Here is a 27,506-nt window from a genome sequence, read left to right as displayed (position 1 = left end):
CCACTATGGAAGAATCCAGTTACAAAACAAATGTTTAGCCAAAAAGGGGATCATTGTAGATTCACTACTCACGACTAATGATGTCTATTGCACTAGATATAAATTGTCCTTGATTCATACCATTATTTTTGGAACCTGAAGGGAAAATAGTGGGAAAATTTTGACTAGTAACTTTTATAAGAGCAGATATTTGGGAGATATTTAGCAAAAAATGAAACAATTGTCACAAGCTGAAAAAGATATTTAGAGTGGACAGGAAGTGGAGCTACCACAGATGATTCATGAATGCCCTCCATCTATCCACGGAGTTTCCCATAAAATACTATAAATATGCATCATTTATTTGCCTTTGTTAGCCCTCATTATTTTATTATGTTCTTATCTTCTTTTTTTAACTACTATATCCATGTGTTTATTATGTTTATTTATTAATATGCTGACAACGTCTCTGTCAGAACCATAGATTATGTGAGTAGACTGAGTAATAAGTATTGAGCGATGTAAAGTGCAACAAGACAACATATTGAGTATTACGTGAAGAATAATGAAATGGAAATTATAGATAACAAACCACCATCAGAACACCCTAGTTAACTTGTTCTAGATATTGATGTGTTTACCTAGTAATTGCTGTTATGTTGAACTAGATTATGTATGAATATGTCCTAGAATATATATTTACTGCTGCATTGACCTAGAATATGAATGTTAACCCAGAATGGGAATGCTGATCCAGAATTTGAATGCTGATTCTAAAAATCGTTGTGATCTTGTTTTGGAACAACGGTATACAAGAACATAAGAACATAAGATATGCCATACTGGGTCATACCAAGGGTCCATCAAGCCTAGTCTCCTGTTTCCAACAGTGGCCAATCCAAGTCACAAGTACCTGGTAAGTACCCAAACATTAGATAAATCACAAGCTAGTATTGCTTATTAATTACTGTAATAGCAGTTTATGGATTTTTCCTCTAGGAACTTATCCAAACCTTTTTTAAATCCAGTTACACTAACTGCGGTAACCACATCCTCTGGCAATGAATTCCAGAGCTTAACTATGTGGTGAGTGAAAAAGAATTTTCTTCAATTTGTTTTAAATTAGCTACTTGCTAACTTCATGGAGTGCCCCCTGGTCCTTCTATTATCTGAGAGAATAAATAACCTTTTTACATTAACTTGTTCAAGTCCTTTCAGGATTTTATTGACTTCTGTCATATCCTCTGTCAGTTGTATCTTTTCCAAACTGAACAGCCATAATGTCTTTAGCCTTTCCTCATAGGGCAGCCCTTCCATGCCTCTTATCATTCTGGTTGCCCTTCTCTGCACTTTCTCCAGTGCAGCTATATCCTTTTTGAGATGTGTTTACCAGAATTGCACACAGTATTCAAGGTGCGGTCTCACTATGGAGCGATACAGAGACATTATGACATCCTCCATTTTATTTGCCATTCCCTTCCTAATAATTCCTAACATTCAGTTTGCTATTTTGATTGCCACAGCATATTGGGACAACAATTTCAATGTATTATCCACTATATCACCAAGATCTCTATCTTGTGGAGTTATTTTCTAAAGGCTTATCGCACGGGATACAGCCGTATTGCATGCGATAGCATGCAAATTCGAGTCGGGGCAGTGAGGGGAGGAATCAGGGTGGTGAGGGGGCAGACTCGGCAGTGTCTTCGCCCCCTCGCCACCCCGTTAGTAACATTATCGCCACCAGTAGCATGCCCAATAGTGCCACCTTTCACGGTGGAGCTATTCAGTGCGAAAGCCAGCAGCCGGCACACCGTGGACGATGAAATTGCACCACCGTGCTGCGAAGGCTGCGGGCTTTCGCAGGCCTGCCTCCCCCTTCACCCTCTGCACCCCATTTTCACTGGATTCATCATTCTGTGAAGAATGATGAATCCAGGCCTTAGGTAGTAACTCCTAAGATAGAACCTAACATTGAGGTCAATTTTAAAAGGAGCACACGCGAGTCCATGTGTGTGCGGTTCCCGGCAGGCACACATGGACATGCCATATTATAAAATCCTATGGCCACTCACACATTCCCGTCGGATATTAAAATCTGCACACACACATGTGGGAGATGTGCACGGGGGTGGGGATTTTTCGCAAAATAATTGCGGCGATGCAATCGAGCCTACCCCATTGTAAAATTTGCGTGGCACATGCAAGGCCCAGCCACACGCATTAACACTGAAATTTATGCACGTAGCCCATTTAAGATTTACTTGAGAATGTAACTGCATCACTTTGCACTTGTCCACGTTAAATTTCATCTGCCGTTTGGAAGCCCAATCTTCCAGTCTTGCAAGGTCCTCCTGCAATTCATCACAATCCGATTGAGATTTAACTGCTCTCCATAATTTAGTGTCATCCACAAATTTGATCTCCTCACTCGTCGTACCCCTTTCCAGATCATTAAAAAGCACTGGTCCAAGTACAGATCCTTGAGGCACTCCACTGTTTACCTTTTTCCAATGTGCAAACTGACCATTTAATCCTACTCTCTGTTTCCTGTCTTTTAACCAACTTTAAATCCACAAAAGGACATTGCTTCCTATCCATTGACTTTTTAGTTTTCTTAGAAGCCTCTCATGTGAGAATTTGTTGAACGCCTTCTGAAAATCCAAATACACCACATCTACCGGTTCAACTTTGTCCACATGTTTATTCACTCCTTCAAAAAATTGTAAGAGATTTGTGAGACAAGACTTCCTTTGGGTAAATCCATGTTGGCTAAGTCCCATCAAACCATGTCTATCTAAATGTTTTGTGATTTTATTCTTTATAACAGTTTCCACGATTTTTCTCGGCACTGAAGTCAGGCTCACCAGTCTATAGTTTCCTGGATCAGCCCTGGATCCCTTTTTAAATATAGGGGTTGCACTGGCCATCTTCCAATCTTCAGGTACATTGGATGATTTAATGATAGGTTACAAATTAATTGAAATAGGTCTGAAATTTCATTTTTAAATTCTTTCAGAACCCTGGTGTGTATACCATCCAGTCCAGGTGATTTACTGCTCTTCAGTTTTTCAATCAGGCCTACCACATATTCCATGAGAACCTTCTCCAGAACAGGTATCTCTCCAATATCCTCTTCCATAGAACAAAGCAAAGAAATCATTTAATCTTTCCACGATGGCCTTATCTTCTCTAAGTGTCCCTTTAAACCCTTAATCATCCACCGGTCACCAGACTCCCTTGCAGGCTTTCTGCTTCTGATATGTTTAGAAACATTTTTTATTGTGAGTTTTTGCCTCTATGGCCAACTTCTTTTCAGATTCTCTCTTAGCCTGTCTTATCAATTTCTTACATTTAACTTGCTAATTCTTATGCTTTATCCTATTTTCTTCTGATGGATCCTTCTTCCAATTTTTGAAAGAAGATCTTTTACCTTATCTTTTAGCCATGCCAGTAATCGTTTTGCCTTCCTTCCACCTTTCTTAATGTGTGAAATACATCTGTTCTGTGCTTCTAGGATGGTATTTTTTTAACAATGTCCACACCTGTTGCACACTGTTTACCTTTGTAGCTGCACCTTTAAGTTTTTTTCTATTTTTCTCTTTTTATCAAAGTTTCCCTTTTGAAAGTTTAGTGCTAGAGCCATGGATTTACTTATTGACTCCCTTCCTGTCATTAATTCAAATTTGACCATATTATGATCACTATTGCCAAGTGGCCCCACCATCATTACCTCTCTCACCAAATCCTGTATTCCACTAAGAATTAGATCTAAAATTCCTCCCTCTCTCGTTGGTTCCTGTACCAAATGCTCTATAAAAATGTCTTTTATTCCCTTCAGGAGCTTTAGCTTGCCCTGTTTCACTTGCCCATTCAATATTGGGATAATTGAAATCTCCCAGTATTACTGCACTACCAGTTTGGTTAGCTTCCCTAATTTCTCTTAGCATTTCACTGTCCATCTCACCATTTTGGCCATGTGGACATAGTACACTCCTATCACTAATCTCTTCCCAAACATACAAGGGATTTCTACCAATAAAGAATCAATTGTGCATTTAGTCTCATGCAGGATCTTTATCCTGTTGAACTCTATGCCATTCCAGACATAAAGCACTGCCCCACCACCAAGATGCTCTTCTCTGTCATTGCGATATAATTTGTAAAGCACTATCCCATTGATTATCCTCTTTCTATCATGTCTCTGAGATGCTAATTAAGTATATGTCATCATTCACTGCTATACACTCTAATTTTCCCATTTTACTTCTTAGACTTCTGGCATTAGCATACAAACATTTCAAAGTATGTTTTTTGTTTGCATTTACCTTCTGCTTTTCAGCTGACAGGGATAAATTTGAATCTTTTAGCTCAGGTGAGTTTTTAATTATAGGCACTTGGACTACTTTTCTTATTATTGGAACCTCTCTGTTGGAATGCCCTAACTCTAATGCTTCATTAGTATCCTTTGAAGATACCTCCCTCTGAACCATGCACTGCTGAGAGACTGTTGGCTTTCCCCTTTTTTTTCAAGTTTATAAGCTGCTCTATCTCCTTTTTAAAAGTTAGTTCCAGCAACCTGGTTCCAGCCTGGTTAAGGTGGAGCCCATCCATTTGGAAAAGACTCCCTCTTCCCCAAAAGGTTTCCCAGTTCCTTACAAAACTGTATCCCTCTTCCTTGTATCATTGTGTCATTCACACATTGAGACTCCGGAGCTCTGCCTGCCTCTGGGGACCTGTGTGTGGAACAGGGAGCATTGCAGAGAATGCTACCCTGGAGGTTATGGATTTCAGCTTTCTACCTAAGAGCCTAAATTTGGCTTCTAGAACTTCCATCTGACATTTTTTTATGTCGTTAATGCCTACATGTACCATGACAGCTGGCTTCTCTCCAACACTGTCTAAAATCCTATCTAGGTGATGTGTGAGGTCCACCACCTTTGCACCGGGTAGGCAGGTTACCAGGTGATCCTCATGCCCAGCAGCCATCTAGCTGTCTATATTCCTAATAATCAAATCACCAGCTATGACAGCCAACCTAACACTTCCCTCCTTGGTAGTAGCCCTGAGAGACACTTTCTTGGTGCGGTGGAGACAGGTCCTTGCTACAGGATCATTTCCTGCTGCACCAGGTTGATGCTCTCCAATCATGAGAACCTCCTCCTCCAAGGCAGCATCAGGGCTGCCAGACTGGAGTTGGGTCTTGGCTATTATGTACCTGAAGGTCTCATCTATATACCTCTCTGTCTGCCTCAGCTCCTCCAAGTTTGCCACTCTAGCCTCCAGAGATCGAACTCCTAAATAAACAAATAAATAAATAAATATTTAAAAATCTAGCAGCAGATTTTCAAAGGGTTCGTGTGTAAGATACACGCGTAACCCCCAAAAAGCTGCCCCTTCCACTCCCTGCGTGCGCAAGCCCCAGGACGCTTGTAAGTCCCGGGGCTTTCCTGGCGAGGATGTCGGGGGGCGTGTCGTGGCCGGCACGTCATCGGGGGCATTCCGGGGGCGGGGCTGCGGGCGTGGTTCTTGCCCAGGGGTGTTCCGGGGGCATGGCCGTGGCCTCCGGACCAGCCCCTGGACCGGAACATGGCGCACGGGCAGCAAGCAGGTGCGCGCGTTACGCCTGTCTCGGGTTAGGGGGGGAATTAGTTAGGGCTGGGGGTGGGTTAGATAGGGGAAGGGAGGGGAAGGTGGGGGGGGGCCGGAAGGAAAGTTCCCTCCAAGGCTGTTCTGATTTCGGAGCGGCTTCAGAGGGAACGGAGGATGGCTGCGCGGCTCGACGTGTGCAGGCTGCCGATTTTGTGCAGCCTTGTGTGCACCAACCCTGTATTTTATAACATGCGCGTGGCAGCGCGTGCATGTTATAAAATCGGGAGTAGATTTGTTTGCGCCGAGTTGCGCGAACAAATCTACTCCCGCGCGCACTTTTTAAAATCTACCCCCTAATATTCCACAGATTTGGTAATACCATGCTTTGCAGATTGTAAAATAACACAGATAATATTAAAAATAACGAAAACAATAAAACATCAAATCATGTGCTGGCATGGGAAAAAACAGTCAAATAATTCTAGTTATTTATTTTCATTTGCGAATTATGGCATACCTTCCACTAAAGAAGTCAGGAGAGTTACATTTGCTGCTTTCCTTCTCCCTGCGGGTAAATTCAAGCCAAGTCTGTCCAACTTTTCCCGTAAACAGCGCCCTCCATTCTTGGATTTTGCTCTGTGAAGACAAAAAGCAAAACAAAATGGTTTGGATGACCTGTTCAAAGTCAGAATCAACTATATATATATAGATTTATATCTTACAATAATCTAAGAGGCAGGGATTCCATTTCACAATAAACTCCTTTATAACAAATCTTGAGGTCCATTTTCAGCACCATTTGTCTAAGTTTTGACTTAGCTGAACAAATGGTGGGATTTCAAAATCTTGCCGTGCTAACTGTCCTTGAAATGGATAACTGCTTATCCAGCTAAAACAGTTATCTGCCTAGCTCAGCACTAATCAGATAACATAGGCCTAGATTTACTAAGCTGCAATATGGCTATAATACGCATTAGACAGAGTTCAACACTCAATAAATGCTACTTATCGCGTGATATAGCCATATCACGGTGATACTGCATGATACTGTGTGATACTATGTGATTTAGTGATATCATGTGATATTTTGACCTGAAATCTGCCCCTATTTCAATGAACTGCTTTGCATGAAATTTGCATGCATGCATTAATTTTGCAAATCCATACAAAGCAGCTCTTACATAGTCAAACCTATGCAAATAAAATATTGTGGCTGACTCAGAAAAAAGTCAGCATGTCATTTTAACAAATTTTGAGGAGGTGTATAAAACATTGTGGGGACATCGGGATGCTAATGCACATGCCGACATCCCAGCGATGTTTCTTAAAGGGCTATGTGACCAAAAACTGTACCTCTCCAAAAGTGTAAAAAATACTCCGGGGGCTCTTGCAAGACTCCTGCCCATCTCCTCTGCCACTTATAAAGGTGGTACTGAGTCCATAAGTAAAACAAATACTATTTTAAAATGTTTGGTGATGCCCCACATCCTTTCCATAATCACTCCCCTTTATTGAAAACCCCTGCCCACCCCCAGTACCCCCAACCTCTTCCCCAAGACCCCCCTCTTTCAAAACAATTAGGATCTGGTGCTAGCATCTCCTCTCCCCCTTACCTGAAATCAGACACTGGTGGTCACAGGACCCCCACCTTCTACATCCACCCTACCTAAAAGAAGACTTATTGGTGATATAGAGGTAGCCTGGAATGTCCCTATCTCTGGGCAAATCAAGGCCATATTCCAAAATGGTATCAAGTTAGGGAGCACTCTATACTATCCCTAGCCCAACAAGTCTATACTATCCCTATCCCAACAAGTCTTCTTTTAGATAGGGGGTCCAGAAGATAGGGTCATGGTCAAGGGGCCACCCTAGACCAGGCCTGTTTTTGAGGCAAGGTGAGAGGGGGGGGGAGGCCACCACCAGGGCCTAATTATTTTGGAAAGATTTTGGGGGAGGTGGGATGGGGGCACCAGGTGGGTCTTTCTTTGGGGTGGGGATTACAACAAAAGGGAGTGGGATAGGAAATGGTTGTGATATCATGATGTAATTTAAAATCTATTTTTCTTAAACCTTTAAACTTGGCACTGCCTCAAAAGGCAGTGGGGCTGGGCAGGGGTTGCGCAAAACCCCTGGGTATTTTTGAAACTTTCTGAGGGGTGGTTTTCAAGCCATGTGGCCTTTTAAAATGATGGTGCCCCATGCAAAATCGGTCTCCATCATGCATTTTTGCAGCCTCTGCCACATTCTTTTTATCATAGAGGTTTTCCATGATAAAAAATAACACAGTGATATTGCTGCAATATATTGTCAGAGAGGGGTAAAATATTGTGGGAACTCTCCACCCCCAATGATATTTCGCTCCTCCTGCGATAAAATATTACAGCTTGATTAATGTCTTCCATAGATAGATAACTTTAGAAATGCTGGAGAATAATCCTAAAGATGGTCAGAAAAACGTATTCATCTAACTTTGAAATAACCATGCATATTCAATGGTGCAAGCATGCTGCTGAATATCCCAGCACATGTAACCAGATAAGTTTATTCAGCTAACTTTCCTAGCCAGCCAGCATCTGAATATGAACCCCCTTGTTAATAAATAGGAAGTTTGAAATCCAGAGGGTAATGTAGTCAATTCTAGTCCTCGAAGGCTGGAAACAGGTTGAGTTTCAAAATAGCCCTAATGAAGATTCATGAGATAGACTTGCATGTACACTGTTTCAATTGTATGCAAATTTATCTCATGCATATTCATTAGGGATATCCTAAAAACCTGGCTTATTTGTAGCCCTCCAGGACTGGGAGTGAATACAATTGCCATGGTTAATGTTTTTTGAAACATTTTTGTTGACTTCCATTCTCTTCTAAATACATTAAGATTGGTTCCTATATGCTTGTCTTTCTCACAAACTTTTATGAACAAAGAGGCAGATATACTACTACTAATATTACTACTACTGCTACCTAACATTTTCATAGTTATACACAACATACACAGTGCTGTACTAAGCAGAGAAAAACTGGATACTGTTGGCAGTTTAGCATGAACTATTTTTCTACTACGTCTTATGTGCACATAGGCCTGATAGAAAAATAGCTGCATTGTTTTTCTACCACAAATTTCATAAAATCTTTTAACTATACCTCTCTGATCTAAGATAGTTAAAGTTATTGTGAAATTAGCCTTGTGAAGTCAAGTTTGTGCATAGTTTCATTAATAGAAAAAATAAAAACCAGATATAATAAATATTGCATCAAATAAATAATAAATTCAATTGCTAATAAATATTTTCATGTAATAAAAATATTTTATTTCTTCTGAAACCTATTTCAGGCTATAAGCTAACATTATACCAAAATATCCAAAATACTCTCTTTAAATTATAAAGCACAAAAAATATCAAGATCACTCTGCTAAAATCAGATATTTAATGGGGCAAACAACATCAATAGTCAAAACACCACATTAACTCAAAACAATAACAAAATACAAAATTTAAAAACAATGGCATAAACATTAACAAATAATACTTAAAAATAAGTCACCACTATTAACAAAAGAGTAGAATTACTCACATTATTACATATGCATCACCCCCATGTATAAAATCATTCTGTCATGGATGATAATTGGCAATAAGAAATCTAACTATGTATCAGACTGAGTTTTGTAAAGAATCTCTCTCTCTCTCTCTCTCTCTCTCTCTCTCTCTCTCTCTCCTGCCCTCTCTCTCCTACTACTACTTTTTTTCTGGGTGTGTGTATGTTGCTGTTTTTGCATGTGCATAGCTAGATTTTTTTTTATTGCCAATTGTCATCCAAGGTAGAGTGATGTTATTCATGGGGTGATGTATGTGTAATAATGATGGTGACATTTTAATATATTGTCTATTTGTTTGTGTTTTTTGTCACTTTTTTGATATTTTGTTGTTGTCTTTTCAATTTATGGGATGTTTTGTCTATTGATGTTGTAGGATCAATGTAGCGTCTGGTTTTAACAGAGTGGTCTTGATACTGTGTGTGCTATATGATTTAAAGAGAGTATATTTTTTAGGTTTTTGAATGATGTTAGCTTGATGGTTGTAATAGGTTTCAGAAGAAATAAAATATTTTTATTATATGAAAGGATCTATTTGCATCGGTCCCTTAAAGGACACAGTTTTACTATGTCTAATTCTTAATGAGCTGTTTTGCATAATTTTGCATTATAGCAACTCATTAACTATTAATATAAATACAATTTCAGAAGCATAAAACTACATGCAAAATTTTACTATTTACAAAGCAAAAAAATTTCACAAAATCCACTTCACATAGTAAAAGGGAGGTCAAAGCACACTATCACAAATAACGCACAATATTTTCCATTTGTACAATTATTTCAGTTTAGCACATCAGCCACAAGGTGTAGAGTAAGAACTTGGAACCTCCCAATCTTAATGAATGGGTCAGAGCTTTAAGGTATATTTCTGGTTTTTGGACATTTGTCCAGTAAAATGTATTCAACTTGAATGTTTGTTACCAAAATCTATCAACTCAATAAAAGCAACGTGAATGATTTTCATTACGGCTGTCCTGTTTCCTGCTCGGTTATTAAAGAGATACTTCTCCAAAACAAATGCATGCCTAAAATCCACTTTTATGTGTGCAAATGCTTGTAGTAAAATAGGCTGGGCCTGGGTACACTGAAAAGGGCGTGCATAACCCGGGTTAGGCCCTAACTTTATGCAAACTGAGCAGAAGCATTTCAGGGGGCAGAGTTGGAGTGGAGTCAACCTACAAGTACTTTTTTGATTTTAGAAAGTAGGTGCATAAGTGTACCTATATATTGTTATGGCCTCTGAAGAGGAAGTGTAACTTTATGTGAGTTAAATGTGTGTGTGCACACGGCCAATTACCTGAAAATATTTATAAAACTGCACTTGTACACTTAAGCTTGCTTTGAAAATAATCAGCAAAGCTTGTGTGGACAATGTGCGCGTAGACTTTACTGCGGTGCAGGCTGCTTGACAATTACCCTTCCTAAGGAACTGGCAGAAATGGCAGAAAAGAACAGCACCTGCTGTGGTACATTTTCTAACTCACGGATTAGATTAATTAATTAATGATTTGGTGATATCTTTTATTTCAGACAGAAAATAAATTCCATAATATTTTAGAAGTCCTTTCCTGTAAAGGTTAGCCTACCTTCTCAAAATGCCTCCTAAAAGAGATGCATTGAGACATTCTGGTGGGGAAAGGCGCCTCTTCACCTCTGCAATTGTCACTTTATATTTGGAAGTGGAGCTAAGCAGAGAAAGACGACCAGGAACCGAGCAGAACAGATCTGTAGGATTCACCACACAGGTACCACCTATATAATAACAATAGCAATAATCATGAAAGTTCTGTAGGCCAGCAGGATAGACTGCACTATTGAAGACAGTTCACTTCTTTAAAATGTAGTGCCCTGAAGATCTTGCAATGTAGGTTTTGAGCAGAGGAAAGGTTACACAGTCTGTGGCGGAGAGGGAAACTAGACAAGGGTGCACAGCACTATTTTCTAATTACTAATGTAGCCCCTATTCAAATATACTAAAGAGGTTTTCAAGTCAGATACTGGAGCTCTTAAGTTGAAGATTTGTGCCAGCTTTTCTCCAATGCAAAGATTGCAGCCAGTTTAGCAACAAAAGTAGTCCTTTTATTCTTAAAGAAGAAAACAGTAGAAAAACTGACATACATTTTTCTCTGGAGAAAACCATGGCAAAAATATAATAAGTGAGTCATAAAGTCATTTTCTGCAATATTAAATACCTGATTTAGGTTTTGGGCACAAATAAGGGCAAAAAAAGGCAAAACGTTTGCATGTCACCTTGCAGAATTAAAAAAAAAAATAAGAAAGCTAAGTCCATATAAATTTGATCTTTGATCAAAAACTAATAAACCTAGCTAATTATAGGCAGGCTTTATAAGAGTATTTTAGAATCACATTAATTTTTGCCCATCTCCATTAAATATACAAGTAAAAATAGGTCACAAAATTTCTGTTAAATGACAATAATAACTTTAAAAACAATCAGAGTTTGTCCACTATGAAATAGTTACTAAGAGGCTAATGTATTAGCCCATGGAATTTCTCAGAGATTAGTAACCACTTCATGCAAAAGTTTGCTACGGGTGCAGATAAACCCCATAGGAAACATTTAAACAAAATATGGCTGTGGGAAGCTGACAAATGAGATAAATACACCGCACAGATGTATAATTATTTTCTTTCCAAAAACTGGTCCCTGATGGCTTTTTTGCATGCTCTTTTTCAACACATTCCTAATTAAAGAAGTTGCTTTGCATGATCTTGCATCATTTTGTATTTAAACTAAATGTCATTACACGTGAAATTTTACTACAGTGGAGACCAAAATCTCTGGAAACTTTCACAAATGGGACTTCATGTCAAAAATCACATGAAAACCCTGAAATGTCTGGAGTTTTACATGTTTTTGCACATAGATAATTTCTGCTATTTAGTATATCAGTTTGACTTAAGCATGTAAATCAATAGACCATTTCCACAACAGAATAATTCAGACTGTTTTGCAAGAAGATGATTCCAGCTTTAAGCATCCTTAATAGGGCTTTTGGTAAATAAACATATCTATTTGGATGACTATTTTTTTCTTGCATTTTCTAAAGAGTAATTCACTCTCAGATTGTATTTTCTTATGATAAATACACAGATATGTCAGCAAGGTTAACCTTTGCAATCCATAACTGTAGTCTTTTGTGCCATCTCTAATATTTACCTCTCTCTTGATGGAATCGGGAAAGGAGTGGATGTTTCTTTAAATGTTAACAAAATACAAGCATTTTGGGGCCTATTTACTAATGGGTATTGGCATAGCATAGTATCATAGGCTATTAGAAAATAGGCTCCCACTTAACAAAAGTGGTATTTAATTTGCCCCATTAATGAATATGCATTTTACAGGCTGATTTTAATGCATCTTAGTAAATAAACCCCTTTGTTGAGTTATCTGGTCTTGAATAAGCCAACAACAGAGCCCATGAAGCCTTGAAGTACATAAGGAACATATTAGAAAATATTACTTAGCACATCAAATTATACATTGCTGACATGATGAAGTGTTGACATACAAAAACTGTAAATGGATGCACTTAATCATCCAGAACAGCTAGATCATGAATGAATATAAATATATAAAAGGCAAAAGTAGAACCTATTGTACTACAGGTCAGACTGGAGGTCTTTCTTGTCCTTTGATCAGTACACAGTAGTATGCTGGCATCAATTAGGAGAAGTAGTTTCAATATTGGTCCAGATGAAAATTGGATTCTTTGTAAGTTGCAATATGTTTCATTGTACCAACATAAGAATTATCCAAAAATGTTGTGAAATGAGCTTCTGAAGATTAAAATATCTAGTCTCAAATACAAAAATAAATTTGGATAATTGTTATGATGATACAATACTTGTTTTCACATCTTAACTAAATTTTAATAGAAGCAGGCAAATCACTTCACTATGTGTGATCCTCCTCTCAACACAAACATTTATAAGTCCCAGGGGTTTTTTTTAACTCTGTAGTTACAGAGGGGTAGGAAGTCTGTGCCAGAATGGCCCAAAGTTCACTGCTAGATGTAACATACAGGGACAGTAACTTTTAAACAGGTGCCCAGCTCACATGTGCATGCCTCTGCTGGCTCACATCCAGAGACGCGTTAATTTTACAACGTATGTGCTTATACGAGAGCATGTTATAATAGCTGGTACGCATGTACATGTGCTCACAATTTTAAATGGAATTTTATAAGGGACGCACGCTGACGCCATTCACCATTTTCCCCAGTTCATTCCCAGGTTGCCCAGTTTAGGGACAGGACTTGCACCCCTATCTTTCCCCTCTCAGTACCAACCCTTAAAACCCTGCTGATTAGCCTAGACTTCTATATGACTTATACGCCATCCACAGCAGTAGTCAAGTTATGTGTCAGGGGACCCCGGTACGTGCCTGTACGCATAAGTATTTACATTCACATCTCTTGGCCTTCCCCTGACAGGCCCATGCCCTGTCCAGAACACATCCACACCCTGCCTCCTTTTTAAAAACATTTGGCTTGTGCACATAGCCAGAGATACATGTATACTTGGGTACGTTTTAAAATCCGCTCAGCACGCACTGGCCCAACTTGTGTGCATATCTCTCAGTTTTGGCATTTTAAAAGCCCCGCATGTGCCAAAGCCGGGAGGTAAGTGAATATCTTGGGCCGGCGCACGCCACACAGATTTTAAGAAGCGCCCAGGTAGGCCCCTATCTCCTGATATGCGCATGAATGGGAAAGGCAAAACGTGGGTGGGGCATGGACCATCCGGGTCTGTAACACGAAATGTGCGCATAAGTATTTACGCGAACAAGCTTGTGTCGGGGGTCTCCTACCACATAACTTTATTCCTGCTGTGGAAGGTGTGTAAGTAATGAAACAAAATAAAAGAGGCTATTTAGTAGGCTTTTAAGGGGCTGGGCTAAAAGGGAGGCATATTAACTAGGGGGTTAGGAAGTCCAATCCTTTACCTGGGTGAATTGGGAATGAACTGGAGAAACTGGAAATTACATCGGCACGTGCATCTAACAAAATCCCCCTCACTTTCGAGGAAGAGCCGGCATTTGTGCACACAAGCACACATCCCTATAAAATTGCATGCACATATATGCACGGACAGCTGATTTTACATCATGCATGTATGTTATAAAATGGCTGCATCCAATTGGCATGAGCCAGTACACTCGCACATGCATGAGTGGGGGGATTTGGATAGATATGTGTGCCAACAGCATTACCAGTTTTCCAAGTTCATTCCCAGGTCACCCAGGTAAGGGATAGGACTTCCAAACTCCCCTTGTTTAAAAGCCTCCCTTCTCCCCTGTGAGCCCTGACTCTTAAAACCCCGCTGATCTATCTATTTATTTATCTTTATTTTAATCCTTTATACATTCTCCATAGCAGAAGTAAAATTACGTGGCAGGAGACTCCGGTGTGCACCTGTGCACATAGGTATTTATGCACTAATTTGAAGTTGATATCCAGGGATGCCCTTGCCCTGCCCTGCCCCTTTTTTGGAAGTTTTCATTTGTGCGTACATTGGGAGTTATGCTCGTACTCAGGCGGCTTTTAAAATCTTCTCTGCGCGTGCCAGCCCAACATATTCATGGATCTCCTGATTTTGGCGGGCTGGACTATTAAAATTCACCTTTAATGGTCTACAGAGCACAGACCTTCCAAAACAAAGTAACAAAGATTTCAACAGTTTAAAACGTGTCTTCCCTTGGCACCATAATCCCAAATATTCCCCTGAGTTTCTATAAGGAAGGTAAATGTTCTTTCAAAACTAAAGTTTTGAGTTACATCAAGCATATCCTTCCATAAATATGGTTTTATACCACAAATCAAGGTTATTATTTTAAAAGACACTCTTGGAACATGAAATATTAGTAGGTTTTGGTACCTTTTACTGGACTAGCAAAAAAAGATGCTTGAGTAAATGAACTTCTTGGTTTTAAAGACGTAACCCAATATGGTTACGTCTTTAAAACACCCCAACCTCAACCTCCATTGTCATTTACACTATTGTTAACTATCTCTACTATCGTTAGCCATTATTAATTAATAACTGTCCTTTCTCTTCCTCTTCACCAAGTTCTAGCCACCCTGTTACATGTAACTGCCTTTTCCGCACCAATGTTCTAGTTTATGTTTATTATGCACTCCCGTTTTATGTGAACCAGCATGATGTGACTGCTGTCTCGAATGCCGGTATATAAAAATCCAAAATAAATAAATAAATAAATAAATGGTATAAAAAATTAGTGCACTACAAAAGCTTCTTTGTCCAATAAAAGACCTAAAAAAATCAGTTTTTTAGAACCAAGATGATTTCTGCAGTTCTCCACTATATAGATAATTCTATTCATAAATACATTCTTGAAACTAAAAGAAATCTAAACTTAGACGTTTTTATCTTGAGCTACAAAGACTGAAGAAAAGATCACTTTACACACAAGCTAGAGGAAATTATTTTAATTCATAAACTAATATAACTAGGTGTTTTGGAATTGCAATAACTAAACTCAGGAGCAATCTGCATTTTATTATGATTTTAGGACGCATGCATTACTGTTTCTTCTCAAGAGTGTATAACCAATGTGGGCCATTTATCTGAAGCAACTGGAGTTTATGCTAATTTTGGCTTCCATTCTGCAGTTGTCTACAAAAGCATTACACACTGTAGTAATTCTGTATAGAGAAAGAGTTGATAAATAATCAAATCAACCCAAATATCATTTTATTGTAGTCTGCAAAACAGTGTCATAGGCTGAATATTCCTGGAAAGTCTGAGTTTATACAGTTGGTGAATTTTGCAGAAGTGAGAAATTTGTAAATAACTACACTTTAGAAATATTTTGGGGGACCCATTTTTACTTGGTTTTGTACTGCTGTTGAAGGGATAATTCCAGTGCAAAGTCTGCAAAGCATTTTAAAGGGCCATTTGTCAAAGGCTGCAATTTAAGACTTAAAGGCAAATTTTAAAAGCCCTGAGGGTGCCAAAGACTGGAAATATGTGCACAGGTTAGGCCAGAGCATGCCGAGTGGATTTTATAAGCCGCCCATGTATGTGCATATCTCCCACTATGGTCTGGATGGTGCATGAGCATGTCAGGGGAAGATCAAGAGTTATGTGCATAAATACTTACATGCACAGGCACACGCGGGGGTCCCTGCTGCGTAACTTTACTACTGCATGGATTGCATGTAAGTAATAAAATAAAAGAATCTAGGCAAGGCAGCAGGGTTTTAAGGGTTGGCGCTAACAGGGGGAAAGGGAGATTATTAAACTAGGGGGATTGGGAAGTCCTATCCCTTAACTGGGTGAACTAGGAACAAACTGGTGAAACTCGCAATGGCATGGACACATGCCCCTTTTAAAATCCCCCCACTGACACAGTGGAAACAGGATTTGCATGCAGGTATGTACCCACTTAAAATTGCATGCACATGTGCGCACACTCAGCCAATTTTATAACATGCACACATATACATGTGTATGTTATAAAATGGCCGTATTTCTGGACACGAGCCGGCAAACGCGCACACATGTGCACCTGCACGTCTGTTTCAAAGTTACCATCCCAATGTCTGTTCAAACAGCCAGAGTTTTTAATACAATTTGCAAAAGTAAATTGTGCCTGCCTCACTTTCTTTGTGCTCCACATTTTTGGCAGCTGAAAAAGTTGACAAACCTCTGGTTTCAAATATTTTTCTACAATCTGAAACATTTTATTTTAGTTTTATAGGCTTCCAATTTTTTTTGAAACCAGTCCACAGGAAATTATTTTTCCACCAATCACTAAGTCATTGGTTCTCAGTCCAGCCCTTGTAACACACCCAACCAGCCAGGTTTTCAGGATATCCACAATGAATATGCATGAGATAGATTTACATATAATGAAGGCAATGCATGCAGATCTCTCTCTCTCTTGCATATACTTTGTGGATATCCTGAAAATCAAACTGGCTGGATGTGTCCCAAGGACTAGGTTGAGGGCCACTGCTCTAAACCACAAGGCTGAGGCCAATAATACTGGCATTGGACTCTACCCGTTGTAATTGGCACCACAACACTACATCAAATAAAGTTGCAAATGGCTCCTGCAATTAGTATTTAATTATTTATTTATTTATTTATTTATTTATTTGCTTATTTTGCTTTGTTCCCTACTCTTAGAGTGCTGAATGAGCTACATTTCAATTTATATAAAAATACAGTGATAAAATTAAAATGTTAAATAACCATGCTGCGGCACAGTACAGTGTATATAATGCACACCAATGATGGTATAACAAAATTTATAATATATATACTGCAGATATATTGATGTTCACTATCTAAAAAATAAACATGAATTTTACAGCTGACGACAATACCTTGAGGAAAAGAAAAAATGTGGATTTATTTATTTAAAAGCTTTTCTATACCGTCGCTAAGTTATATACCATCGCAACGGTTTACAAATAGGCACATAGACTAAGGTAAGTAAATGTAGGATATCGTACATTCTAACAGGTGCCAATAAAGTTCGGTTACAATTTCATAAATAAAATCATTTGAGTAATGTTGGTCAAGTACAGGTATATTATTGAGTTACTATCGCTTTGAGATATTAAATGTAGGATTGAGTAAATTCATTCTCATCTGCATTACCCTGTATTTTCATTCTCTACCCTCCACACTCTTTAGTGAAGGCTTTTTTAAAGAGCCATGTTTTTAAATTTTTCCTAAAAGTTTTGAGATTATTCTGTAATCTGAGTTCAGGGGGCATTGTGTTCCATAGTATGGGCCCAGCCAATGATAAAGCCCTTTCTCTCACTTGGGTTAATTTTGCTGACTTTACTGAAGGGATTGTTAGTAGTGCTTTGTTTGCTGAGTGGAGGTTTTTTTGTGGAACGTGTACTCGTAAGGCTGTGTTTATCCAGTCTGCTTCTTTATCATATATTATGATTCTGTTAACATGAATCTGAAGTGTCTGTATGTGTTATGTGTGTGTGTATGTGTTGGATTACAAAAATATTACATACTGCAGTCATGCCATCAAATGAAGTATGGCAATTATAAAAAATAAAAATGTAGAGAAAGAAAATGTTAGGATGGTTACAATGTTGTTCTTTGGATACCAATTCTGATTTTTTTAAAGAGACTATTTTAACATAAACACGATCTGACAACATATCTAGCCAGGCATTTATGACTCAGCTTTCAGATACCAGTCACCTCTAAGCATTTGACAAACTCAAGATCTCCTAAAACGTGTAGAGTTCAGATAATATTAATTCCCCAAAAATGTTTTGATTCAAAGTACAGTAGTTTGTATTTTATGTTGCCACGGGCAATCGAAAAAGAGCTATTGCCAATAGTCTGGTCGTCTCTTCATGGCCCAGAGGCTATAACAGTATTTAAGCTTCTGAAATTTGCCTGGGGCAGCAAGACTAGATGATCACAAAGTGCAACAAGAGCGCTATTTGGAGTTTGCCATTTAGATTTCATAAAATGACAAGGGCCAAATGCGATCTTGCTATCTTTTTATCCAAATATTTTGCAGTAAGATCACCCATTAATACTAGATAATATGCAAAATCTATATCATGGTTCTTTTGGAGGGAATCTAAGGAGATGCTTTGAAAATGTAAAGGTTGTGCCAAGACTACATATTCTCGAAAAATAAGAAGGCTTTTTCTTTTTTTAATAAACGAAGACTCCTCTAAATAGGACCTTCATTTCTGTAGTAATTTCTTTTGAAACAGGATATCTGAATATTCAACTAAGGCAAAGCTCCACTCTGTATGAACAACATTAATATGATCTCTGCAGAATTTGGCGCTCAGAAATATTAACATATCAAAGCACATGCCCGAGGCTAGAAAGGCTATCGATACAGGAGCACTAGGTAAAGTAAAGATTATTGGTTCTGATGGCTAGAGTAGTGGAGCTTTGGGTTAAATCCTTCACAACCTGAAAGCCATAGCGTAGGGTTCTAGGGATAAACTTTGAGGCAATTATTTATCAAGATGCTAATTACCTCCACTACAGAATGCTGTAAATGTCCTTACTTTCCAATGTACGTTAAAGGAAAATATAAACTAATTGTAATACATTGTCTATCAAGGAAAATCTGTAACTGTGTAAAATATTTTTACAGGATATATAATTTTAGCTGTGTCACACGAGTGTGTGCGCGCCACACAATTATTTGCAAAGTGACCATTCTGTTGCACAGGGCTTAGTACCACCATCAACAATGTCACCATAATTACAAACCAGCATTGTTGTCTTTAGCTCTGAAAATAGCGCTGTCTTTTTAAAGGAAGGCTAAAAGCATGGCTTTACCCACCAGCCTAAAGGTATAGATCTTCATTTCCATAAAATATTCAAATGATAGGAAGCTGAAATGTGAGAGGAAGATAAATCTCCCCAAGCAACCTGAGGAGCTCTACGGGAGAAAACGCGCCCACATTGGTTGTTTTCCTCGCCAAATGTATTGCTATTAAAAAAGCAGGAGCAAATTTGGTCGCCTTGTTTAAAATAAAGTGGCCTCAGCTTTGAAAAAAAAATGTTTAAATTCTGATATTTGTCATACAAACTGTCCATATTGGCGGCTGGCGAAAGGGAAGGGAGCATCTATTTTTCCACCAGTTTCTGACCTGGAGGACTGAAGTCAGTGCCCTGCCGTTTACAACGCGGGCATAAGACAGCTCTTTTTGGAAAGCGCAAACGTTGTGCTCCATATAATTCATTTGACAATGCCCTGCAAATATCCTGATTTTTTTTCTGTATCTGCCTGACATGTAATGTCGAAGTTTGTAAATAAGCCCCTTAATATTTTGCATGTTTTGTTAGACGCAATCTAATTTGTCTTTGAGCATCTACTTAGAATTTTTTTTTTTACTATGATTTAGGTGATAATAATTCTTGCAATAAGCAAAAATATCAAAAGTAACAGTTTCCATTAAGATTGTACTATACTGTTGCTGAAATTATCTTTGAGCAAGAAAAGGTTTTATGAAGAAATGCATTTGCTTTCGTAAAGCGTTTAATTTTATGTCGGCACTAACGTGACAGAACAAACAGGTCTTATTTATTTTCTTTATTTAAAATATTTCTATCACGTCAGTCTATAATCCTACGTAGATTACACTAAAAACGTTTTTTTTTTCTGGTGCAGTATTTTTTTTTATAATTCCATAACTATTTTACCCTATTTTCCAAAGAGAAGCACAGAATTAGCTCATTAGAAAAAAAAAAGTCAGTTTTTTTTTCACCTGCATTATATTAAGTCCTTCATTACCTTCACTGCCTGAGGAATTAGCCTAGCAGATTGATAATCGAAGATCCTTAGGGATACACATATAACAATGAAGTGAGTGCGGAATGTTGCCTTGCCATAGAGGTTAAAATCCAATTCCAGAGAAGTTAAATCAGATCCAGATTTAAGGGAAACCCATTTTATTATTTAGTTAAGAAACTATACTAAACTGTTTCAAATCTAATAAATAACAACAGATATCTGAAGACAAATTCAAATATTTTAGATGTAGCATAACTAGAGAAATAGTTTGTGCTCAGTCTTTAAAAGTAGGAAATTATGTGCTTTTTATTACTTTAAAACTAATTTGGTTAGAAATATTTCAAAATGTAAAAATGCAATAGAATTTTATTTATTTATTGCTATTTGTTTTTTAATTGCAACAGTTACTAAATTTTAAGCACATTTCTTTAGGATCTACATTTTTTTAAAATAATAAACAATTGAATTTTCTTCTAAATAAATCCCGGTATTTACTATTTACAGTGTCAAAACTTAATTTTAGAGTCTCAGTAAAAATACTTAAACATCTAAATATACACATTCAAGATAGAAATACAATTGCTCACGAAATGCTCGTATTATTAGGACGGATAGGGTTTATAATTGACGGAGCTGTCCTTTCAGCACCATCTGTACCTTCACCCACTCTTCTTAATTAAAGTCTATTTTGCTTCTGGTGGTACAGTCCAAACTGTTTAAATAACAACTTCGCATCTGCTCTGACACAATGTATTTCTTCTTTTGCTTCTTTATTCAACATATATCGTTGTGACTAGCGTTCATATTTATTATAGGTTAACTCGACATGGTCAACTGCTTTAATATGTTTTTGTTGTGGCGTTGAGATTATTTGTCACTGGACTGGCCGGATTTAGAACCAGACATTTTGTCCAATGTGGCGTACAGAAGAAAAATGTAAATGTATATAATAAGAATATTAATAAAGCCAGCATAAAGGCAGATGTATTGTTGGATTTATTAAAACATTCTAGACTGTAAATCTGTCATCCAAATTACATCATAATAAATTAGTTTAAGCTCCTACTTCTCGGCTTTAAAGCTGATATATTTTAACCCTTGAATAATGTTTGCCATGGGCAAATGGAACATTTCACAATAAGCAGCACTAGTGTCTATGATTGAAATACTGTATCAGGAACGATTCAATTAGTACACACCAAATGAATAAAATTTTTCATTCCGCATAGAAAAAAAAAGACAATTCTTTCAATTAATTTTTATGGTATTTTATAATATTTTGGAGAAAAATATAATTAGGTATGTATAATACAAAAACATTTATAAGACATACTGTAATATTATGTTCTACAATAATATACTGGCAATTTGGAAATTCTCAGAAATAAGATAGTGCAACTGCAATATCTTTTAATACAAACGTGTAAAGGTGATGCCTTATTGTGTGCCTATAGAGAATAGATTAGGACATTAAGGTCCTTTTATGTTAGGAGAAAAAACTGATTCTTACAATTTAACATACTGTTCTATCTCATTTTGCTTTCCATTATTCCTACCAGCATATATTGTAGAGATTAGTTACAATTCGCCCCAAACATCCCCCCCCCCCCGAGTCTGTTTACTATGAGCAATATCTGAGAAAACATTCATAGATATTGCCTTAAAAATAACCTCTGTACATATATGCTGAATAAAATTTACATTTTTATTTATTTATTTACTAACTGGTAAATTTAGGTAGGTATTTTTACTAACACACAAAATTAACAATACCAGAGTGGAATATTTAGCCTACGGTTAGCTGTCCAGCTCTAATTTAATTGTTGAAGCTATGTTGTATATCAAATGCTCCTATCACATTCTATGGTTGTTACTTTTGTTTTACCCAACGCATTCGTGATAGATTTACAAGATTGGCAGCGGGAAAGTGACATCAAAGACAGTCTTTGACACCTGTTTTTCTTTATTAAAAGTTAGTAATCTGTAACAAAAATGCTGTTTTATAGTTCATTGATTTGTTAGAATTTTTTATTTCAAATTACCAGGTACATCTCTTTAGTTTCCACTCTGTATTTTCTTAATTTTCCCAAACTGGTAAACTAATCAAAAGATAATATATTTTTTTAAATATTATTTTGCTAAAATGAAATTGAAATAAAATCGTCTTTTCCTGTTTACAGTAAATGTAACAAAGAATAAATAGAAGCCTTCTTACCTCGCCTTATCACCCCACCTTGACCGTTCAGTACTAAACCACACTGCGCCTCCACTGATCCCTTTAATATAAATCAGATATGCGCAAATATGTTTACAGTACATACATGCATAGATAAAATATATGTCTATCCATTAAAGAGCATTGAGCGGAAAAAAGAAAACCTGAAAGAGCATTATATCGCCGTCATTGTATTTATCTTAAAGTTATTTGTATGGTCATTATAATGCTAATTACATACAGTCCATAACATTCTGCCAAGAATTTAAGAAATTGCATATCCATTTCTTAATTATTGCCTAAATAGGACTCTCCATCTTTATGGATGTAATGTTCTATGTTTCCTATTAATCTTGGGATATGAAAAAAGATTTTTAATATATCCCATGCGAACTCATTTAATGCTCCCATACAAGTTGTAACGGGACATCTGTAATTAAATATCCTCTAGAAATAAAATTACAAGAAAATACAACGACAACCAACCTCGCCCCCCCCCCCCCCCCCCCCAGGAGAACAGTATTGAAGTCCCATGCATTTCTGTAATTTATAAATGTGGAACTTTATTGAGCAAAACGTCTACTTTTCACAGGCTTTTGTTGTTGAAGAAATTCTTTCTAGTTTCTCGGGCCTTCATTTCTAAAGGCCTGTGTCTACAGAAAATGCATTGGTAAAAGTATGCCATCTTAGTATGTGCATTTGGCAGTGGAAAAATGGAAGGCCCTCTTCCTAATTCATGAGTTCGATTCAAAAGTTAAATAATAATGCCTTTTGTTAAGGGAACGCATGTGACTAAGCTTCCTTTAAAAACGGTAGGTAATTTCAAATAGAAAATATCTTTTAGGGTATCAATGTACCAACTAGCCCGTGAACATTTCCGTGAACGTGGAGATAATTTGTGCATATTAAAACTCAGGTTTATAAAAAAAAAAACAAAAAACAAAAAAAGAAAAAACCGTACAGCCTGTCTTTCTCTCTTTTTAATTTTCTCTGTATAGAGGAAGGCTTACTGAATCTTTTTTTTTCTTCCACAAACTCACGGGCTCTTTTCTTACGTTCTGCCTTAAAGTGATTATCAAATCAATACAGAAAAACTGGAAGAGCTGGCATAAATTAAGCCGGTGACGGGAAAAGGTGTGACAGGTTCCTTTGTTGGGCATAGCAAATCTTTTTAGGGGACTGAAAGATGTAACTGCAGCCTCAAGACTGTTTGCATCTGTTCTAGTGACTTAAGCGCCCTCTCTACAATTAGGTTTTTACTTAAAATTCTGTTCAGGAAAAGTATATTTACATGGGTTGCATCTAAAATGAGGCAACAAGCTAACAGACTTTTGTAAAGAAGAAAAGAAATCGAGAAAATTGGTGGCTATTTCATCAACTATGACTTCAATCCATATATATATATATAGGTATATTTTTTAAACATGTATGATTGAGATTTCATGAAAACCATGTTTACTCTGGCATTTGCCATATAAAAACGAAATGTACTTACTCTTCACAGTGAGTAGGGAAAAAAATTAAATATAGTTTAATTATGAAAACAGATTTATAAACTGTATCCAGAATAATTTTACAGCTATTTCGTTTAAAGATCTAAAGTGGTTATATAATAAGTTGCTGATTTTCTCTCGTGCACTTGACTGCAGTTTTACCAAGCTTTTTTTTTTTTTTAAGGGAAGCGTGTTGTTTAGTCAGATGACATTGCATAAATGACCAGTTGAGTCGGATTAAGTAGAAAATTGGATAAACTACGGTTCTCTTTCGCAAAGGATTTACTCTTTATTTGGACCTTGCAAATGGTCTAATCCCCTCTTTTTGAAAAATACTAGGCTTTGTGCCTAGCAATGAAAAAAATTTGTACAGATACAAAAAAATCAGCAGCAGACGTGTCTTTTTTTAAAGAAGGAATAAACAGGTTTTAGTTGAGCTCATCACTGAATAGAAAGTCTTGTGCGTGTGTGTGTGTGTGCGCGCGCGCATGTGTGTGTTGGGTTGCCGTGGAGGCAGAAATGCTGTCTGAGAAAGTGAATACCCTTCTGATCTCAGAATATTATTTACCGAACATGTGGATAGGGAAATTCTAGGTCTACACTAATGCGAAAAATAACATGAAGTTATTAGAGAATTTTGTAATAATATCTTGTTCCGAAGTAAAATCGGGAAAGGTCAGCAGAGCACAACTTTGTCGCTTAGACATTTTAATAACACAGGTTCCGTTTAGCGCATTAAAATACTTCCATTTTTTTTTTCCAAATTAGCACATGCCCAAGTTTGAGGAAAAAGATGTATGTAATATAAGTAATCATGGAAAAGATTTCGAGTTATTTTAACTCTAATTGCTAAGATCAGTTTTGTTTTGCTATGCTTCTTCTTGTATTTATAATGTGAAGTACATTATAGTTTGAAAACAGTGATTGAACTAGATACAGATAACATACAAATACTCACGTATCATAAAAGAATCTTATTTTTTAATATGGTATACGATTTCCAAAGTATACTGTTTAAAGAAGTCTTTAGAAATTATAATCTATGTGGATTTAATAAAAGAAACGACAGGGGTTTTTTTGTTTTCTGTTTTAAAGATATGACAACTGAGTTCTGAAATACCGCAAAACAGCAACAACAAAAACAAAAATCTTCAAACTATCTCCAACAGTTTAAATATTAAAGCCAGGTAAGATTGTGTTCGATCACTGAGGTTAGTCCTGCTTTGTCCTTAATGTTAAATAACGTCAGCTTTATTATATTTTATTCTTTGTCTTCGACTAAAGGACAAATCTATCGACAATATTCTAGAGGGAAAATATTCCTCTTATTTACCTGCAAATCGTCTGCACCCGAGGCTGTAAGCCCTAGGCTGGGTCCTGACAGGAGTCTTTGATCTGGGTGCATCCCATACTGGGACCCATGGCTCATAAGAGACAGATCATGCCGACGGTAAGCATCTAGACACCCAAACTCTCGTCTTTGCTCGTCCAAGCAGGAAGATTTGAGTGCCCGGGCATTATGGAGATTAATAAAATCTGTCGGTTCGCCATGATGGATTTGTTGATAATACTGTTGCGAATGATGGAGAGAATTCAAGGAGTAGGCATCTGGGTTTACAGCTGGGTGGCTGTGCTGGAACTCATAGTGGAAGGACTGGTGATGAAGTGGTGTGTATTGGTGATTGGAGGAGAAATAAGGGGAAGTAAAGTCAGTACCAGTTGCGGAATATGCTAAAGGAGACGAGGAGGAATAGGCGACGGTTGAGTTGGCCACAGACTCCAGACATCCGAGCTGCATCAAACGATAACTGTTTGATCCATCATGACGTATCTGAAACGAAGGGGTAAAAAGAATGCAAGACCCTCTTAGGTTTGACATTTAAAACACTAATACCATACCATGTCGGGTACCCTGCAATCTTTAAATGACAAAAAAAAACAAAACAAAACAAACAAACAAACAAACAAAAAAAAAAGCAAAGCGTATGCACGCAAAGAAACGTATAGCTTCATATAAAAGCCTGGAGACTTTCTCAAAGCTATACCTTAGGACTTTACGATAAACATAAGACGTCTTGTTTAATAAAGTATATTCTGTGTTTGCTATAAGGGTTCCACAGCCCCGCAAAATATCTAATGCTATTTTGCTATATTTACCGCTTAGAAAACTCATCCTATACAACATTATACTTTCTCTAAAATGCATTAAAGCTTTCCTAATCCGATCCAACAAAAAAAGGTGTTCTAATAGTTTACTCATTTAATCCTTTCTGAAGTTTATCTGTTATCAGAATTTTTTTTTCGTTATAGCAACTGTTATATTGTAAAGAGTCATATTCCTGGCGACAGATGTCTTAACGAATTTCTTTTTTTTTTCTTCTCTAACTTATCGGAAGCAGATTTTAATTAAATGTAACGGTTCTAAGGATTAAAAAGAGAGCGGCACCAAAATACCTCTGTATCATGGACGAGTCCAGGAAAAGTAGTTGACATGTTTTGTTTGTTTTCCGAGAATTGCAGTTTTCCTTTTGTTAGCAGGATATACCCCCAAAATCCAAACTTCTTGTATTTTCCCAAAAATGTAGGTAGGCACGCCTAAGGATGTAATGGTCTTGCTTTGCACTCCTTAAAAAGCTGCAGGAAAATTTTTTCCCTCTGCACGAAAGACGCTCCCTGGATCAGATTTTGTACTTGCTGGGTATTTCTTTAGCTGATGTCGTAGGTCCCTTGGTAATATAGAAGTTTTGAAAATTAAGCATCAGCACTGAGAACTGGGAGGACAATAGATAGAAGAGCTTCATCCCAGGAGACAAGGAATAAATATTGTATCTTCGCCTAATAAGGAACTGCGGGTTCTTTCAACATTTTTATCCATTTTTCCAACCTCATAATGCTTTATGCTGCCTAACCTGGAAAGTATGTCGCCCACTGGAATTTTGTATACATTTCTTAGATATATATATTTAATCAGAAGTCATATAGATATATATCAAGTAGGATGGTATGTTTTACTATTTTTCATACAACCTCGCATAAAAAGAAAGAGGTATTCATTTTCAGAACGAGTTTTGTTTTACTCTTTCAGACAATAAGCTAATCTTACGATGGCTCAGATTTTCAGATTCTTTTTTTTTTTTCTTCTTAATTTGACGCTGCATGAGTGAAAAAAAATAGTTCTGAACACGTTAGGATAGCAGACAAAGCGTTATAAAGTTTTCGGAAGGATAGAAAATAGGAACCTGCTCACATGCTTTTCTCTCTTCGTGTTCCCTTTCATCTTTCGAGTATGGAAGAATTCTAAGTAAACAGCACTAGAATGATTATGTGATTTAA

The 27,506-nt window shown here is 37.3% G+C and overlaps 1 protein-coding gene across 1 annotated transcript in view; it reads right to left on the bottom strand.

Moving 5' to 3' along the window:
- Nucleotides 1-27,291, bottom strand: part of TFAP2D (transcription factor AP-2 delta) — a 128,145-nt gene extending 100,854 nt beyond the window's left edge. The window contains exons 1-5 of the mRNA XM_029596111.1: nt 26,628-27,291; nt 25,507-26,004; nt 22,681-22,741; nt 10,759-10,924; nt 6,089-6,207 (exon numbers count right to left, since the gene is read on the bottom strand). Of these exons, the coding sequence (XP_029451971.1) occupies nt 6,089-6,207; nt 10,759-10,924; nt 22,681-22,741; nt 25,507-26,004; nt 26,628-26,666 (883 nt within the window). The 5' untranslated portion in view covers nt 26,667-27,291. The remainder of the gene's footprint in view (nt 1-6,088; nt 6,208-10,758; nt 10,925-22,680; nt 22,742-25,506; nt 26,005-26,627) is intronic.
- Between the last annotated feature and the right edge of the window lie 215 nt (nt 27,292-27,506).

The sequence above is a fragment of the Rhinatrema bivittatum genome, chromosome 3 (assembly GCF_901001135.1).
Source record: "Rhinatrema bivittatum chromosome 3, aRhiBiv1.1, whole genome shotgun sequence".
Lineage (NCBI taxonomy): Eukaryota > Metazoa > Chordata > Amphibia > Gymnophiona > Rhinatrematidae > Rhinatrema > Rhinatrema bivittatum.
Note: the sequence above shows the minus strand (reverse complement) of the source record. Positions and strands in the feature narration are given on the sequence as shown.